This window comes from Chenopodium album, chromosome 1, assembly GCF_948465745.1.
Source record: "Chenopodium album chromosome 1, dcCheAlbu1.1, whole genome shotgun sequence".
Taxonomy (NCBI): Eukaryota; Viridiplantae; Streptophyta; class Magnoliopsida; order Caryophyllales; family Amaranthaceae; genus Chenopodium; species Chenopodium album.
The window spans coordinates 8,649,827-8,670,289 of NC_137834.1; the positions used below are offsets into that span (position 1 = coordinate 8,649,827).

General features: G+C 31.9%; 2 protein-coding genes across 2 annotated transcripts; both read right to left on the reverse strand.

Moving 5' to 3' along the window:
- Positions 1 to 6,268: 6,268 nt before the first annotated feature.
- Positions 6,269 to 6,868, reverse strand: LOC145627816 (uncharacterized). Its single transcript, XM_081680162.1, has one exon. The coding sequence runs from the start codon at positions 6,866 to 6,868 to the stop codon at positions 6,269 to 6,271; it is 600 nt and encodes a 199-aa protein (XP_081536288.1).
- Positions 6,869 to 7,418: 550 nt separating this feature from the next.
- Positions 7,419 to 11,108, reverse strand: LOC145627820 (uncharacterized). The gene is made up of 3 exons (XM_081680169.1): positions 10,969 to 11,108; positions 10,293 to 10,412; positions 7,419 to 8,433 (listed from the first exon to the last, which is right to left on the reverse strand). Exons 1-3 carry the CDS (start codon positions 11,106 to 11,108, stop codon positions 7,419 to 7,421), a joined length of 1,275 nt encoding a protein of 424 aa, XP_081536295.1.
- Between the last annotated feature and the right edge of the window lie 9,355 nt (positions 11,109 to 20,463).

Consider the following 20,463-nt stretch of genomic DNA (forward strand, 5'->3'; position numbering starts at 1 on the left):
AACCCTGGACGTGACCAGGTAACCTCTGAGCAACCGAGTAACCTTAGATCAAGTAACCTATGACCAAGTAACCCCTAAGTCCTTGACTGAATAACCTCTGACAAACCCTTATTGACCGAGTAACCCTTGACAAAGTAATTACCCCGACCATTCTTTCAGAAAAATAAATAAAAATATGTGGCTATCTAAGTGGTGTGGTCGGCCACATATAAAAGTTTGTGAATTTAAATTATATACCATATGTAAATTTTTTTTATAAAATATATATGATATACCTAACATCATACAGTAGAAAATTAGTATTATATAAACATAATTGGCTCACAATTTACGTATTTGAAATACACATAATTTAGCAAAAGACTACTATTAAACATTTTTTAATCAATCAAAATCAAAATATAAGAGAATTTTAATAAATAGATTTTATATATAGAATGGTAAAATATAGGATAAATATATATTTTCTATAAATTATATGTATCACTCCATATCTTTTAATAATATTCTACTTAATAATATATTATATTTTATGAAAAAGATAAAATATTAAAAAATACTACCTCTTGATTGTATTATATGCAACTTTGGGGTATTATTTGTGAGATATAAAAAATTTCAAAGTTGTATATAACATGATCTAGAGGTAGTATATAGGAATAATATACTTGAGTGATAGATGAGTGATAATCTATATATTCAATACGTATACATTATACTGTGTTCCATTCAAGAATAAAAACAAAAAATTTATTTTTTTGGATTATGTATGTAGGATAAAAATTTATTTATTATAGTTAAAGTATTAAAAAATTATTCAACATCGATCTTTTATAAAATTAATTTGATACTTAATACTATCCTTACTATCCCGAGTTATATCCATTTACAATTCCTAAGGTTAAAATGGAGGTAGTATATTATATAGTATATTTTAAGGTTAAAGTGAAGGTTAAAGTTGATATATTTTAAGGTTAATGTGGAGGTTAAAGTTGATATATTTTAAGGTTAATGTGGAGGCAGTATATTACATAGTGTATTTGAGTGATAATCTAACTTTAATATATAGTCAATTATATCTTTACTAAACTATTTTTTTTTTTTTTTTTGAAACCATATCTTTACTAAACTATAATAGAAACTTAACTAAAATATTCAAACATTCATGTGTGAAATATATCATATTCTATATACATAAGCTAAGTACTAAATGCAGTACAAAATTTCCTAAATGCAAAAAAAATTAATAATATGTAAATTAAAAACAAGACAAAAACAACCTCTTTTAAATCAATACTATCGTTTTCCTTAATACAGTAGATTCTTCACTCCTTCCCCCCTTCTGTTAATGTCTACTGTAATCTTTCAAGCCAATTCTACATTAAATACATCTCTTAAACATTTTTTTTGGTTGCTTATTTGACGGTTGACTTCATAAATTGTTGTCATATTTCATAATTAGGTAGTTTACTTTCCATATATATGTCTAGTTTGTGAAAAAAAATTGCCTTATAATTTATAATTCACTGTATTTTGATTAGGGTATTTGTCTTGACGCCCGAAAACATCATCCGGTAGGTGGTTCAGAGCCCCAGAAATAGCATCCGGTATATAGCTTTCAGCCTCGGAAACATTATCGGGTAGTTGGTTTTAAAGCCCGAACATTACAACCAATTGCTAAATGTTGGTCTTGGAAATTTTTTAGAGAAACTTTTCCATCAATCTTACAAATATTATGTACTTCGTATGATGAAAGTGAATGGAAAAAAAAATCAAAAGGTTAAAGAAGTTGAAATTTGTGTACTAAGGCGCTGTTTGATTCTCCTTAATTTTGCTGAGCTAAAATTATTTTTACTGAACTGAACTTATTTTTACGGAACTGAACTTAATTTTACTGAGCTGAAATTATTTTTACTGAATTTAAATTATTTTTACTGAACTGAAATTATTTTTACTGATTTTCTATTATAATTCTTCTTTAAGAAAACTGAATTTTACTAAAGTGAACTTATTTTTACTAAACTGAAATTATTTTTACTAAATTGAAATTAATTTTACTGAACTTATTTTTACTGAATTGGAATTATTTTTACTTAATATTATTTATATAAGGTAAAGAGAACAGGGCCTAACATATACGAAGTATATAATTTCTGGGTTGGAACTGTTGGACTTTAGAGTCTAAAAAGAGGTTATTTTTAAGAAAGGGTAAGATTGCAAATATAATTTTTCATAAATATTAATTTATCCTGCATTTATTTTATAATATGCAATCAATAGAATCTTGATAATGATGTACATTCTAAAAATAGACAACTCAATTTAAAAAAAAAAAAAAAAAAAAAAAAAAAAAAAAAAAAAGGATCACGTGTTAGCTTTGGACCTAGTAGTGTACCCTATTTTAGTATAATATATAGATGTAAAAAATATGCAATGATATATAAAAATAGGATTTTGACAAATATATACGTAATAACTTTTAACCAAAAATAAACTAATTAAACTAAAACAAGGACACGTGTCAGCCATGGAGCTAGTATACCCTGTTTTAGTATAGTATATAGATATAGATTCAATTGTCACGTAAGTAAAATTTCCAAATGAAATTTTAAATTTAAATAATTAAATATAAAATATTATCTTTTGATACTAAGAATTTTATCTAAATATATAACCAATTTTTTAGCCAATAAATTAAAAAAATATATATTTTAAAAAATTCAAACAAGCCGTGCAATCGTCCCTAGTATTTGTTTACATATTTGTCTTCATATAAAAACTAGTTTTGTGCCCGTGCGATGCCCGGGTTGTTTATTGAATTTTAAAATTAATTTTTAATTTATATGTCAAATTTTAAAACATATCATTGATACAAATTAGTTAGGAAATTATGTGTTTTAATTTTGTGACAATTTAAACTATATAGTAGGCATGTAATGACTATTAATAATAATAATATTGGTGAAAATATTTCTTGACCCGTAACTTGAAATAATGACCCTGTTCGAAATGACTCGTGATCCGAGCCGATTGATAGGTAGGTTTTCACACATTAATAAAATTATATTAGATTTTGAAGTATTGTTATTTTAATTGATTAGTATATATTATAAATAATAGATGTGGTACATTTTGAACTAATTCCTTTGCTTCAAAAAAAATATTATGATACAAAAAATAAAATTATATGATAATTTATGAGAGTTATAATGTAATTATTTTTTGAATAAAATTATAATTTAATTTGTACATATTGATACTTTATCGAAAATAAAACTCTAAATTAACAATTTTATCCTAAAATTATATCCAAATTTGATTGAAAATAGAATTCTTAACGAACTTTTTTATCCTACAAATTGAATTCTGTATAACTCTATCCTACGTGGCGCGACACTTGGCGAAAAGTTAGAATACCAAGTGTCGTTGTCTCGTCGCCTGACTAAAAGTTTAGTTTTATATATTAGTTATATGATTCCAAAAGCTCTTTACTTTTTTTTTTCCTATTACTTCCCTATCAATAAAAAAAAATTGAGAGAACTCTTATAAATAGCGTGCGTGCGGATATATGTACCCCTAAAAATATTTCTTTACATATTTGCCCTCATTTAAAAGCTTGAGAAGCTCTTTCATGTTTTCCTATTATGTTTTTTAAAAAAAATTAAAGGCTCAATTAAGGCTAATTTGAGTGATTATTCTTAAATAAAAAGTTGTGTTCATTTCAATTATATTCAAAGCTACTCCATATCTATTTTAATTTACTCTCTCCATTTTTGTGCAATGCCTCGTTTAGTTGATTCTTCCTAATAACTTCTATAACTATATCAAACAATTATATTTTTAAAACTTTTTTTTAATTTGTTGCTTCCTCAATAAATGTAAATTAACTCTATAAAAGTTTCAAAAATTGCATGAAATTATACAACAAAAAAACATATTTATCGCCTATATTCAAATAATTGTAATAAAATACCATGCAAATAGGCATAGGATATTAAGGACAATTATGAAAACTCTTTCCAAGCTACTAGCCACATCGTGTATGTCGAAATTCCGAGTAAGTAAGTAAAAGTATCACTCTATACTAAACCTGTTCAACATGGGCTCGGCTACCGGCCTTGCCCGATTTGGCGAGCCATGGACTTAAAATAATTCAGCCCGAAGCATTCTACACTTTTTTTTGGTTTATTTTGGTCTGGCTCGAAAAACCGTGCATTTTAGGCCCGGTCAAAATTTATGGATTTGGACAAGCATATTCGACTTGAACCTTAGCCTGACCCGATTTGATGGTTTGGATTTTTAGGCTTAGGCCCGGCCCGAATCACCCAATAATTACCTCTATAGTATATACTTCATATTAGTCCTTTGTTTATAAATACTTACAACACTTGCCTCTTTCATCCCTTATTAATTACAAGTACAACATACACTTCCTATTCTAGATTGGGATTGGTGGAGCACTATTAATTTAATATTTCACTAATCCCACATGTATAAATTCTTAATTGGTTCTATCTCCCACAAACAGTTAATAATACATCCATTACCACCCACCTACCCCATGAACATTAGTTTGTTAATTTGATTATTTCCATGTAATATTCAAGTGCTCAACTTCGATTATGTTTCTTGATCTATATTTAAAGAAAATCATTAATCCGTAGGACTATTATTTTTGACAAGATGGAATGATGGATGGATTATTGCCTTTAATAATGTAATTGTATGGGCTTTGATTAGCCAGCGTGCACCGGATATATTGTTGGGTCCATGAGATCGTTGTATTTTGCGGCAATGGATTAGTATAAGTTGCATTCGATGTTAAAATGTTAAATCGATACATCAATGTAGACAGCGGCGACTTGTAATTGTTGTTTTGTTTTTGTTAATAGAATTCGTGATTTTGATAAATTTTTTAATTTGGTTGTTTGCTTAGACTTTGAACTTGTAAATCAATTAATGCTTTAGCAGACTTGATTAGAAAAATTAAATCTAGATACTCCGTATATCATATTATATCACTAATCCATAAATCAACTATGAGTAATAAATTAAGCGAAGTCAACACAATCAGGTCACAAGACAGTGATATTGGCTTTTCACTTCTCGCCAAGTGTACGTTCAAGGAAAAAAATATAACTTTCTCGCCAAATGTCGCACCACATACATGACAATTGGTTATAAACTTGACAGATTAGATATTTTTTTTTTGGATTATATAAGATTCTGTAGTTTTATTCGATACATTTTTAATCTTTCACATACTAAAAAAAAATTATAATTGAAATACATATTTTAAAAAATTGCAATTTTTGCATCATAAAATTCGTTTTAAAATGTTTTAACACAAGATCCATCAATCAATAATCAATAACTTAATACTACAACAGACATCGGGAGTGACATGTGCCACATCTTGGTACTGTTTTTCCCTCAAAAACCCCTCTTCCCTTGTTAACCAAATTTTTTTTTATTTTTTGAATATTTGATACAATTATCATAATATCATTCCAAATCTTGTATATTACTATCTTTATAACAAAAAAAAAATATTTGGTGTTCATAATTCTTTCATACACGACATTTACCTTAAATATTATTCCAACTCCTTTTAAATTATCATAAACCGAGTAATATAAGATTTGGCTAAAAAAAGTAATACTCAATAATAAAATCGATTCATATTATTGATCAGATATTTAAAAAATTACTTTAAGGCATCACTTTTATTTGTTAGATATGATTATTTTTTACAAAAAAAATAATAAAAAAAATAAATAAAAATCCACTTACTAGTTTATGATATATGTTAACCAATTATTATGGAAAATTTATTTTTAGTACAAATTATCATCATCTTTCATCCACTCCACGTACTTGACCATCATTACCCGCTTTTTTTTTTTTTTTAAAAAAAAAAAAAAAAAAAAAAAAAAAAAAAAAAAAAAAACCAAAGTAACTTAATTAATTAATAGATGAGATCACAGTACAGCCAAAATACCAAGTTTTAAGTTTATCCATTTCGATCCAAAGGATCAGACTTCTTCTAGACAAAACCAAAGAGATGAAACTAAAGCTCAAAAGGTTTCCTACAGCGCTATTACAAATATTATTCTGCAAATTCCCATCGCACCACATCAGTGAGCATCGTCTAATAGCATTTTTATCATGGCTAAATGCTACCTGTGAGATCGTCTTCATACGCATCTTTCGCACAAGCAGGAGGCTGATCATAAAAATTAGCTCCTGATTCCAAATCTTTTCCAATCTATGCAAGGTAATAGGCCACTCTGTTGGCTTCTCTTGGAACATAGTTGAAAGAAAATTTGCAACCCTTAGCAAGCAAACTTTGCATATCTCTGAGAATAGCCACGAATTCATGTGTTCCATTTTTCTCAACACCCTCAATGATAGATTTGAGAGAAAGGGCATATGTTTCAATCAAGACGTCCTTTAACCCTGCGTCTACTCCCATTTGCATTCCACCACATATAGCCATCAGTTCTGCCTGTGTCGCACTACCAGCATTTGTCTGCCACGCTTTTCCAAAGAGCCAATCTCCATCAGCAGTACGAGCAACAGCAGCAGCTCCAGATTTGTCCTTCCTCCTCCATTCCCAAGCACCATCAGTATTAATTTTGACGGTGGTTCCTTGAGGCCTTTGCCACCTTGTTTCACGGATCAAAATGGCTGGAATTTTCCCTTTCCCCTGAAAAACATTAAGAGTAGCATCCAAATCTAGCTTATATCTGTTAAACAGAGTTAGAGGGTGAACAATAGCAAGTTGGAAAATCGTGTAATTCCTAGCTCTCCAAAGATGCCAAAGAGCAACCGAAAAAACCACCTTCCAACTATTACTCATATTCATGTTATAATTCATCCATCCTTCCCAATTAACATTATAAAAAATTTGAAAATTGAAGTCCTTATCCATTTTTTTAGATCGAAAATTCTAGACCACAAGGTTCTGGAGTTGATGCAATCACGAAACAAATGTAGGTGGCTTTCCTCCCCTAACTTGCATCTAGTACAAATGGGATCGAAATCAGCAATCCTAATAGCAAGAGTAGTAGCCGTAGGGAGGATTTGGTGGCAAGCATTCCAAAAAAGCATTTTGTACTTAAAAGGAATAAGAATATTCCAAATTTTCTTCCAATTAATAGAGGGAAACGATGGGTGGGCAGTAAAATTAGAGGCCAATTTATACGCACTATGAATGTTAAATTTGTCGTTGGACTCAATTCCCCAACAAAGGGTATCCTCTACCCTAGCTACACTAGGTAAAGGGATGCTTTCAATGAGGCGACAAAGGTGTTCGGGAATAATGTGTTTAATCCTACGAGTGTTCCATTTACCATTTTCAATAATATAATCAACACTCCAATGGGCCATAAAATTAGGAATCGGGTTGTCCAAGGTCAAATAGATAGGTTTGTCACCCACCCAATGGTGATACCAAAGACAAATGTCCTTCCCGTTCCCAATTCTATAGGAGATCCCTTCATGAGTAATTCCTTGCCTTTAAGAATATCTCTCCAAAGGGGAGAATCATTAGTGGAAGGAATACTATTAAGGAAAGAAGATCTCTTAAAATATCTAGCACGAAGAATTTTAATCCAAAGTTTATCCGGTTCATGAATAATCCTCCACCCAAGTTTAGCCATAAAAGCAAGATTCCAATTTTTTAAGTTTTGCATTCCTAATCCCCCCAATCCCGAAGGAAGGCAAACCTTTTCCCAACTAGTCCTAGGGAGATAGTGAGTTTTATCTACCTTGTTCCATGAAAAGCGTCTACAACTCTTTTCCAAGTCATTTAAAATAGCAGTAGGAAGCAAAGTAGTTTGCATCACATATAAAGGATAAGAGTTAAGAACGAATTTAATTAAGGTACATCTACCGGCCATATTAAGGAGATTAGCTTGCCACCCTTTAATTCTATTTTTAGTTTTAATGAGAGGATCCATACAATCCGCCTTCCTAAGTCTATTAGGGCTAATGTTAACCCCTAGATATTTCCCAAACGAAGGAGCACCCTTGATGTCAGAAGAATCAAGGATTGCTCTCTTAAGAGAGAGACACATCTTAGGGGGGAAAATAACTTTGGATTTAGTAGGACTAATGAATAGACCCGACTTGGACCCAAAATTAAGAAGAACCTTCTTAATTACTTCCACATTATTAACCGAGGCCCTACCGAAAAGAAAGACATCATCAGCATAGAAAAGATGGGAAATACTGACCTCACTATCAATTTTAATCGGAATCCAATTACCTTCCCTTACTTCTTGTTCAATCATTAGAGATAATCTCTCAAGGAAAAGAACAAAAATATAAGAAGAGAGAAGGTCACCTTGTCTAATTCCTCTAGAAGGAGTAAAACTATTAGTCACCTCACCATTCCATAAAATAGAAATCAAAGGTGTAGTAATACAACTAAGAATTAAATTAACAAGGTCAATGGGAAAATTAAGGCCTAATAAAGTTTCTCTAATAAACCCCCATTCCAAGCTATCATAAGCTTTAGAAATATCGATTTTGAAGGCCATAAGATATTTCTTGCTTGCTTTTTTAAAAAAATGAGCAATTTCTTTAATGACCATCACATTCTCATCGATACTTCTACCCTCTATGAAGCTTTATTGCACCGGATTAATTAAATCTCCTAACAAAGGTTTAATCCTATTAGCAATGACTTTAGTGATAAGTTTATTAATGGAATTGCATAAGCCTTTCAGTCTAAAATCATTCATTTTTTCCGGTTGCTCTACTTTAGGGATAAGACAAATATACGACTCATTAATATAAGTAGGAATATTTCCTTCCCTAAAGCAGTTAAGCACAAGATTAACAATAGAACTACCCATCACATCCCAATATTTTTGGAAGAATTTAAGTTGAATACCATCCGGGCCCGGACTTTTCATATGAGCCATCATATCTAAAGCATTTTTAATTTCCTTGCTAGTTACTTCACTAGCAAGATACATTAAATCCGCTTCATTAACAATAGCATTCGGCACAAAATTAATATTCTTAGGCTGGCTGTTTTGCTTTGATGATTCAAAAATATCCCTAAAGTAATTGACACACATAGCTTTGAGTTTATTTTGATCATGAATCCAAGCCCCATTATCATCCTTAAGACATAAAATCTTGCTTCTACAGTTTTTGATCTTAACTAAAATATGAAAATATTTAGTGTTCCAATCCCCAAACTTTCTCCAATCAACTCACGCCTTTTGTGCCCAAGAAATTCTTTCAATTTTTAGGACATCATTTAATTCCTTTAAAAGAGATTTTTCGAGATTAATTAGGAAGGAAGAATGCCTTGTACATAAAATTTTTTGAATCCCATGAATTCGAGCAATAAGCCTATTTTTCGATTGAATGGTTTTATTAAAGACCAATTTATTCCAAATTTTAACATCCGTGGTGAAGCAATTTTTGGAGTCATAAAAATTATCCCCTTTTCTCCAAGAATTGGTAAAAAAAAATCATCAAAATTAGGGTTTTCCAACCATGCCTCTTTGCATCTAAAAGGATAATTTAAATTACGAATACGACAGCCAGTATCAATTAAAATCGGACAATGATCAGAATAAGTTTTTGCCAAGTGATATACCTGAGTTTGTGGGTGCACCTTCATCCACTTGGCATTGGGCAAACCTGTATTTTGAACTCAACAAGAAAAAAAAAATGGATAGACAGGTAATGGAATGAGAGGAACGTCACCTAAATTCAACCATCACTCAATATTTTTTTTTTATTTGAGGAAAGCCGACCAAATAACTAATATATACTTTAGTATTTAAAAACACAAACCATTATTCTCATAATGCCACATGTAAATTATATTTTTCATCAATGCCACATGTCATCTCTTTTAACCTTTCTCATATTAAAAACAATACACTAGCTTTAATTCAATACATGAATGAATGTTTGGTTCACTTTCCCTCAACTTAATATCTTCTACAATTACATTCAATTTTCACCTCCTTTTCTCCTTTATAAACTATTCATTTTCCAATAAAAAACATATTATAAAATTAAAAATTATATTATATACCTATAAACAATCCGTGCATTGCACGGGCCAGAAGGCTAGTTATTATTAATACTCAAGCAAAAATCAAAGCAACTACATCTTCTACCACACTTGGACAACTCCCAACTAGAGGTGTCAAAAGCACACCCGATCTGACCCAATCTGAAACCGATTCGAAAAATATCCGATTCAGATTTAGGCTCGCGTGAGTATGACTTAACTTTAAAAATTGACCTGACCCAACCTGACCATATCAGGCCCGATCTGATCATTCGAATTGACACCCCTACTCCCAACCCACACTTTAGCAGAGTACTCAAGAAGGGCAAAGTGAGCCGTAGTATGAGCAGCACAATTAGCTTCTCTAAAAATATGAGAAAAAACAACATAATGAATTAAATCAAATTTAAATTGAGTGGTTCTATTTCCTCAAAAAAAAAAAAAAAAAAAAAAAAAAAAAAAAAAAAAAAAAAAAAAAAAAAGTGGATTGTTATAAATTAATGGAATATAGAGAGAATTTGGGAGAGATTAATTGTGTATTCTTATTCAATAATATGTGGGAGTATACATATATTTATACATGTGATATAATTAGGGCTTGCTTGGGGAACAATAGTATCTAGAACATTCCTGAATAACCCTAAGGATATAATGGGCATCCACCAATATATATACGAAGTATTATATAACACTCCCCCTTGGATGACCATTGTCAAATAGTGTGCCTCGTTAAAACCTTACTAGGAAAAACCCTTTGGGATAAAAACCTAGTGAAGGAAAAAGAGTACAACACTTTCGTGATACGCCTTTTGATGTTGCCTCATTAAAAACCTTACCAGGAAAACCCAACATGGGGAAAAACCATGGTTAAGGGAAAAAAAGTGCAACGCGTATTTTCTCCCCCCTGATGAATGCATAACTTGAACTCTTCCAAGTCATCTGATGCCTTCGGGTAACTTGCGCAATGCACTTGTGGTAGGATAACATTCCGATTCTTAATAGCTGATCCTAGCTGAACTTGAATCTTCAAATCTTCAATGTGAGAGACATCTTCATTCATTCATACTTGTGAAAATAACACAAAAAAACATGTGCTCCATTTACCGAATTATATATTTGATATTTGTGTTTCAAGTAGCCATAACCATTAACTTATGTCTTCTTCTGGAGGTCATATAGAGTAGCTATATATATTGATAATCAAATATTGATCATAATCTATGGCAACTCATAATATCATCAACATCATTGTACAATCTTATGGATTATTAGTAATACAATGTATTGTAAGTAATCATATAACTTGCTCATGATTCTTCTGGATTATAAGAAGTTTATTCTCACTATAAGATTGTAACATAAAATATCTCATTGTTATTTTTTGTTTTAAGACATTTTGTAACTGTGTTATCCAATGAATACAAAATCTAATTAACTTTTACATACTCAAACTTCAGGTTAAGAAGTTAATAATTTAGTCATCAATATTCTTCGGGAGTTTGAAAGTAACTTCAACATTGTGATATTCAAAATATAAAAACTGAAGGGCTAAATATTTGAATAAATTGTATATAAGATCTTCGAGAACGAACTTCTCAAGCATGATTCATAACATGTTTTTAAATCGTCATCATAACTATAAGCCCATCTGAGTACAAATTTCTCCTTGTAAGCCTTCATCATAATTGTAAACTCGTCATATCATATTTTACACAACCATTCACATATACCACGATTATTGTATGAAAACTAGAATATGTAATATGAGATGTATAATTCATGGCATATATGGATGATGCAATTGAACAAAATATGCATAATGAATGGTGCGGGCATCTAATGACTTCCTCCACATGCAATGAGTAATGATAATTTACCTATGACTCAAACATACACATAAATTTAAGACTCAAAATGCAAAACACTATATAGTGTAGATTTTAAAATCCATTTATTTTTGCTAGACTTTTGGTCCATCCATGACAAAGTTATAATCATCCTTATTCACATTTTGTTGGACTTCTAGTCCTTGATAAGTTTTGATTGTTATCAATGTGTCGACATCAGAGTGGACAATAATTTTAGATCCCACAATTTCAAATCCACTCTTTATGCATATGCATATTATTGGTTCCATTGTATACCGGTATCATTAATATACTTTGAAATTTAATTGTCACTTGCATGCTATTTTACAATGATATCTGAATACATTTTTTTTATTGGTACCATCATAACTTTCTTACATCATAGGCCATCTATTGTAATAATTCAGATATCTATACCACTTTTAGGGTATTTCATACACTATGGTATTTATATACTATTACACTATTAGTGTTAACTGCACTATCTTGCCATATGTCATATATATTAGACATATCTTTATTTTGGAACTGATCATACAACCTACACTTCAGGTGTAGTGATTCAAGTATAATTGACAAGATTTTATCTCAGTGTATACATGCATATATTTAATATGACCAAAATGTATCTTCAATTTTATGCAACATGAGTCATAACTAAATACAAATCAAATCATAAATGTGCAACATATCTTGATAATATGTAGACAATAGTTGGCATACAACTTTTCAAACTTACATTATAGGGATCATCAAGTTTTTGATTTTGCCAACTTATGCTAACTCTTCTCCCCCTAAGTTGGTAAAATAACTCATATATAGGGGCATCAAAAATTCTTGACCAACTTAGTATATAAATTTGCAAAATAATTCATTTCACAAGGAAGATCATATTCAATAAAATTTATCTCTTCTGGAGAATATTATCCATGGGGGGAGAGTATATTGTGCAGTTGTTCATCATTTTTTACCTTTATTCTTGTGCTGACTGATAATAGCCCCAATAATCAAGAGATTGTTATATAAGTATAATTCACTTGTATGTAATTCACTAGACAGTGATCTTCTGGATCATCAACAGACTTTAATAATGAGATATTAGTTACTCAAAAATTTAACATACAAGTAGCCTTAGTGAGCTTTCAGTCACCTAATACAGTGAGCTTCTGCTCACCTAAAACCGAACAAAATATAAACTATCCTGGTGAACTTCTGACCACCCATTACATATGCCCATACAAAGTTGTTAGAAACTAATATATATATATATATATATATAGTCTCTTGAGATTTTTCGTCGAGACAAACTATTAAAATCACAATTCAAATGTATCTCAATCCCAATGTTATGTCTTGTCATTCAATTCATTTCATATATCTATCATTGAGATAGCGTCAGCACATAATTTCTTTCGTATCAAATGAAATTTCAGATTCTCATAACGGGTATTCATTAAACCCGGATGGCCTATTTAATTTTTTTTTCATATTCAATCACTTTTTGAATTTAAACTATATACACTACTAGAAATAGGCTAAATTCCGACGTAAAAATTCCGTCGGAAACACCCTTAAATCCGTCGGAAATAGGGTTTCCGTCGGAAGAGGTTGTCGGAAAAATAGTTGTAGGAAAAATGAACTTTTCCGATGAAAATTCCGTCGGAAACACTATTCCGACGGAATTTCCCGCCGGAAAAATATTTTCAGGTACTGCAACAATCCGCCGGAATTTTCCGACGGATTCAATTCCGTCGAAAATTTCCGACGGAATTTCTGTCGGAAATTGCTTTTCTGAAATTTAAATAAAAAATACGTCGCGCCACCACTGGCACGGCGTATCACCACCTCTTACCACCAAAAAACCCAACATCAGACACCGCCACAACCACCAACCCCTAACTCGTATCAGCAGTCCGGAACCACCCCACCACCCACAACCACCAGATCTACCACCCCACCCACAAACCCCAAATTTACCACCCCACCCACAACCACCAGATCTACCACCCAACCCAAACTTCAACAGCCCACCCAAACCCTAAACCCGAACTTCAACAGCCCACCCAAACCAAACCCCCCAACCTAAGCAAACCACCTACCGCAGCCCCTATCCCACCATTAAACACCACCATCGACACCACCGACACAAAAAACACCCACAGCAGCCACTAATCCACCTTCAAACACCGCCACCGACACCCACCCTAGCCCCTTCCCACCTTTTAACACCACCACACCAAAAATAAACCCCAAAAAACACAAAACTTAGCAAAAAAAAACTGAAAATAACCCCAATAATCGAAAATCAACCCAAAAATATGAAAATTGAGACAAAAAAATCGAAAAACACCACACAAATAAATCAAAACCAATAGTCTACATATTTAGCAAGAATTTCATAAAGAAAACTAAAAAAACGTTAATTAAACCACAAAAATTAAAGGATATATATAATTATACAATCATCTAATAAAATTTATAAATTAACATCACAATTTCATAAAAAATTAACTAGATCTATGCGCATGTACGTGGTCGCCGTTCTTGTTTTGGTCGTCGTTCTTGTTGTGGTCGCCGGTGTTGTTGTAGTCGTCTTCGGTGTTGTTGTAGTCGTCTTCGTTGTTGTTGCTTGGTCTTTATGGTATTGTTGTTGTTGGTGGTGGTAGGAGGTGAAAGAGGAGATGAAAGGAGGAGGGATGAGAGAGAAAGAGAGAAAGAGAGGAAAGAGAAGACGAGAGAAGGGCGGACGGAGGGGATGAGGAGAGAGAAAGAGAAGAAAGGAAAGGAGGAGGATTAAGGAGAGAGAAAGAAGAGGAAAGAGAAGTGAGGGAAAAAAAAAGGGCGGCTAGAAGGATTAGGGTTAGAGGTTAAATACTCCGAAAATATTTTTTTTTCCTAACGGATTTTTGTGACGGAATATTGTTCCGTCGGAAATTACCTTCTCCGATGGAATATTCCGTCGGAATGTCCAATTATTCCGACAGATTTATTTTCCGTCAGAAATTACCGACGGATTTCCGACGGGTTTTTTTAATTCGTCGGAATTGTCCGACGGAAATTAAATCTGTCGGAAATATCGATTTTTCCGACGAATTTTCAGGTCCGTCGAAACTGGTCCGTCGTTATTTGACCTGATTCTTGTAGTGATATATGATTAGTTTTCCAATTCTGTGATCACCTTATCAGATATATTTTATGCATGACCATGAATATAATGTGAAATAAAAACACTATTATGCATATGTTTCTTCACTTGGAAAGACAATCAAGTAGTACTTGATCGATAATAATAACTTAATTACGCTCTGCTGGAGTATAAAGTATGATCTTGATACATGCTAATCTTGTTGGACATTTCATACTCTTCTGGAGTCTTTATATAAATATGGTAAATTTCAATTTTACTAAACATGATGCTTCTAGTTATCTAATGAAGTTTATCACTTCATCAAATCTGTCATTGTCAACAGTTGCTCCTTTCTTTTTAAAAAAAATTCATATTATCTATAGGTGTCTATTAATCTACCACACTTTAGGCGTCTCCTTGGTCGTTTAACAACTGATATTGTCCTTCTGGGACATAAATTTTAATGGGAGCATTTACAACTAGTATATAGTCAATGATAGTACAATTGTTCATATCTATCTCCGAGATGGTATCATACTAAAGATTAATTATCGCGTGGCCACCTCTATCAAATAAATGTTGATATTTAAGTTAATGTATTTATCAAACTGACCATCAAAGTATTTTATTGTTTTTTGCGCAAGGATTACATAATTTAAAGGAATGAATAATATCTCCCCCTAATCCTTGCATATGGGGGCATAAAATTAATCGTCCAACAACCTTTAATTAATTCTATTGCGTCTTTTAAACAAAAATTATTTTGGCAATGTCATGTATCAAGTCAAGTGTTCCTCTTGCATTCATTTTAAATTGGAATATCTCATAAGTATGGGCATAAATATATTTATCAAGTTAGTTGCTCACAATGTCATGCATGTTCAATCTCTTGCTCATAAAGATAATATGTACTCATGTTTGCAATTCTATCTTATGAACTTTTCCATGAATTATATGTTGTAAAATATGTGTTTCAAAGGCTACGAATAATAGAATGAATAATGCAATAGTTTGATCAAAAGGAAGATGGTGTGGCGTGACTTCGTCCCTGCCTTTGAAAACGAATTCCGGCGCAACCGGGGTGCACATTGTATCGCCGGTACGTTCCCTTAGGTTACACACCACTCTCACTCAAAGACACTTTTGGATGAGAGGTGGAGTCATATAAACTTATGCCCAAAGAACAAATGTGTTTAGCTAGTTTTTTGTGTATGATGTGTATCAACAATGAAGAATAACCAAGCTAATTTTATAGCCAAGGATGAAGTTTCAAGAGGATGAATCTAGACATCAAAGAGGTGATTGAATCATATAGAAGTTGATTAAATCACCATAAACAACCACTTTAATGGGAGGTTACAAGAGTATCCAAGAGATGAAGGAGAATGCCAAAAGATGAATGAATGTAGACATCAAAAAGTCCACTCCACAACCCACTTGTGGTCAATCGTTGTTGGCCACAACCTGCTTGTGGAGTAGGTTGATATTCTAATAAATTAAAGAAGACATAAAAAGCCTACTCCACAACCCACTTGTGGGCAAACGTTGTAAGCCACAACCTCCTTGTGGAGTGAACTGATCAACAATCAAAAAGCGTGGTTTTTCTCTCTTTAATCCAACAATCCACCACTAAAGGGAGGAAAACAAAGCCAAAAGAATAAGAAGCAACATATGGGCATAAGAGGAGATGTAGTACATAACACTATATATTACAAAAGTAATTTGAAATCTAGTGCTTAGTGGTATGAAGCAATGACCTACAAGTTTAAGGGTGGAAAAACCTTGAAACCCTTAAGACTCTTGATCATGGAGTGGACGAACCTTGAAACTCCAAGATTTAGAGCATGACCCCCATAACACATACATCACTCCAAAATTTATATGAACTCCGCGAAGAGATATGCTCTTTTATAGCCAAGCATATTCACCTTAGGTCTAGTGGAGGCTTTAGGAAATCCGCCCAAGTTTTCCATAGAAGATGGCTAGTCTTCACAACCACATAGGTGAATCACAAGCACTGCTCAATAATACTTAGTCAATGGGGTTAAGATATGTTCATAAGAAATAAACAAATGCTACATTGTAGCTATTAACCCCCACAAGACCGTGGATTCATTAAGAGCTTAACGCTCAACCTCACAATGATCATAAACAATGGTGATCCAAAGTTTTAGTGCGTCCACTCAAACAATTGGATTCATTAAGAGTCAAAGGACTCAACCTCAAACGGTGGATCAATCAAGTGCGTCTCAAATAGCACCAACCAAAAATGGTTTATTGATCCATTAAGAACTCAAAAGAGTCCAGCCTCAAACAAGCATTATAACACATGCCATAGGGATAGGAAAGTAATGCTTTTCCACATGGGCTTAAAGCCTATCCCCCTCGACATTTCCACAAATTATCAAGGATTGTGTTACATATCCCAAATTTCCTTACCATAGTGCAAAATTATTTTGCTAGAATATTTTTTCCAATTAGGAAACTAGCATGTTTTCAACATCAACTTAATTTGCACAGATGGTTAGAAAAATATATCACTTAATTTTCACCATTAGATGAATAAGTAATAAGACAACGAACCCAAGACTTGAAATTTCAAAACTTTAATGAAGTCCAATCCTTGAAAATAACATAGCCGCATAAGTGAACTTTCTTCAGCAACCATCAATCACCAACACTTACCTTCCAAAAAGTTTTTGAACAACTTTTCCCAAAGGCTAGTGTATTTCACAGCCTTCATACCTAAAAAGATACTTAGTAAAAGATGAAGCAAGTTTAAACAACAACGTTAGTCATTTACTATTAAATTTGTAAAATATTGCCCTTTAACTATTTCACAAATATATTCTATGTTAAAATAAATGCAATGCATATCACTATCACATTGCTAAATATATGTATTAGCATACTCCACTCAAAACATACTTTAAAACCTCTTTAAAGTACACGTAATAATTCATGCTAATACAAAACATATTCTACTCAAATGATGAAATGAACAATAAATAACATATCATCGTAAAAACTTTCCAATCACGAAACATGTATGACACTTTGAAAGAACCAAAAGCATAATAACCATTATTATTATTCTCCATATAATGAAGCACATGTGATATTCAAATTCGTGAAAAATTGCTCAACAAATTGGAAAGAGAAGAAGTTCAAGAAAGTTATTTACTACAACTACGCATGTGATTCTCAAGATCATCACATTACTCACATTGTAGAAATAGCACAAAAATATATATTACCTTGAAGCAAGTAGTGAGAAACAAACTTAATCACAAGTATTAGATTCTCACAAGGTACTAACCACACTCTTGTACCACTCCCTAGGTAATAATCTCAAGTCAACTCATACTTGAACTTATAACTCACACTTGAACTTCCAATTCACATTTCTTATCTTCAACATGGAACTCACCAACCAACCCACTTAAATCATTACTTAGAAGCAAACTTCAACCATTAGAGGGGAACTTATCATCAAAGACTAAAGATCCGAAATAATTAAGTCATCATCTAAGTAAGACCTACATCGTTCCATTAAGACAAGAAAGACAAAGTCACCTTTACTCACAAATTTGGCCTTGATCATTCCCAACAACACTTAATGAATTGATATTGAAAAACTTTAGAAGAAATATTAGGAAATACACTCCATAAAAAGATAGGAGAACTCTAGGCAAGTTAGAAATTATCTAAATTATCCTCAATAGTTTCTTCCAAGGTAAACAATCACTCATGTTATCGATTCATTAAGTTAAAGAAACACTCTTCACACATTGCATAGAGAAACCAAATCAAGAAAAATAAATAATAGTCTTTAGCATAACTAGTCACTTTCACGCTTTGCATCAAATAGAAGAGAAACTAAAAAAGATGCCTCTTATTCCTCTTATGGTCAACTTGTTTACTCAATAAACAAAATAAATACATATATGGGAATATAGCAATCAAGAGACATGAGAATTTCATATGCATAGCCAATCACTCAAACATGACATAATGCATAAAATTGCTAAAAACAAATTATTAAAGTAAAGGATATCATTCAATTGTGATGTATGGAGATTGTCAAATATTGTGGTGCAGTGTATGGAGATAAACCAACATTCACATACAAAGTCATGGAGCATCAGAAACAAGTTAAGATATTCCACAAACCAAGACTTTGAGTCCAACAATAATTCATCATATATATTACTCTTTCCCCCACATTGGACGACAAAGATCTTTCGCTAAGTATTGAAATTAGACATGAAAAGCTCTTACACATTTCATATGGGGCTCATAAGAACTAAATTCCTAAAAGAAATTTCTATAAACTCATAGAATCATAACCCCCACATGTCAAAGTTAAGTCTAAAATCAAAACATAGTTGATAATAGAGAAAAAGAATATGTGAACCTACCTCCATAGTGCTTCTAATAATTTACCTTAGCGATCAATGACGAACAATCCAATAATGGCCACCGCTTGTAGTGATTGGGAATCCACTAAGTATTTTGAGCTTCTTGAAGCACATTTGAATTCATGTTCTTTACTTGAAACATATTGACATTATGTGGAGATTTACTAGGCATAGCATCAAAAGAAATAAAATTCTTAAGAATCACATTACACAGATAAAGAGATCGATAATGATACTTTAATCAAATGTCAATAATAAACCAAATCGAACAAAGTAAAAACAAGAATGAACAAAAACATGCAATAAGAACTAATAACTCTTGAAAACTCTCTCTTAAGGTGGATAAACAAAGAAGTAAAATAACCTAACCATTGAATTAAATAATAATTCAAACATTATCATACTTCCAAAAATTGATCACAAGGTTAACACACTACAATATCAAAAAATAGCCACCAAAAGACTTTCAAGAGTATTAAAAATTAATAAAAGTAGTCATGCATTCCCAGCAAAAACTATGGCACAACTAAGAGTCACAAAAACAACAACCACTAAGAACATTCTCCATGGAGAAAAATACACACATGACTCTTCACAAGATAATCACATAATTCTCATTCAAAAGCTTCTCATTTTTAAAAAATGATAGAATGAATCAACACAAGTTATTGAGAAGAATTATGCAAATAGAGCATTATTATGAGCATGAGCAAAGTCTTCACAGGCAAGACAAATATTTATATGTATATCAATACATATGTACCAAAAGTAATAAAATTTGACATTGCATCATACTCCACATCATACTCATTGTAATTAAAATCATGGTAAAACTTGTAAACCTACAATTTAACAAGTCTTAAATAACCATGAATAATCTATCAACATAGGCATGTAAATATTAGGAACTCAACAACACATTGCTAATAGAAATTAATCTAAAGCAATAAACCAAAATTTACTTTCTCAATGAACAAAACAACACATATATGTTCAAAA

Coding starts and splice junctions, on each gene's coding strand:
- LOC145627816 (XM_081680162.1), bottom strand. CDS start 6,868: ATGAATATGAGTAATAGTTGGAAGGTGGTTTTTTCGGTTGCTCTTTGG.
- LOC145627820 (XM_081680169.1), bottom strand. CDS start 11,108: ATGAATGAAGATGTCTCTCACATTGAAGATTTGAAGATTCAAGTTCAG. Junction 10,413..10,968: donor GATGACTTGGAAGAGTTCAA/GTTATGCATTCA, acceptor TCATATTTTTAG/AGAAGCTAATTGTGCTGCTC. Junction 8,434..10,292: donor ATCGGGCCTGATATGGTCAG/GTTGGGTCAGGT, acceptor TTTAATTCTTAG/TTGTATTACTACACCTTTGA.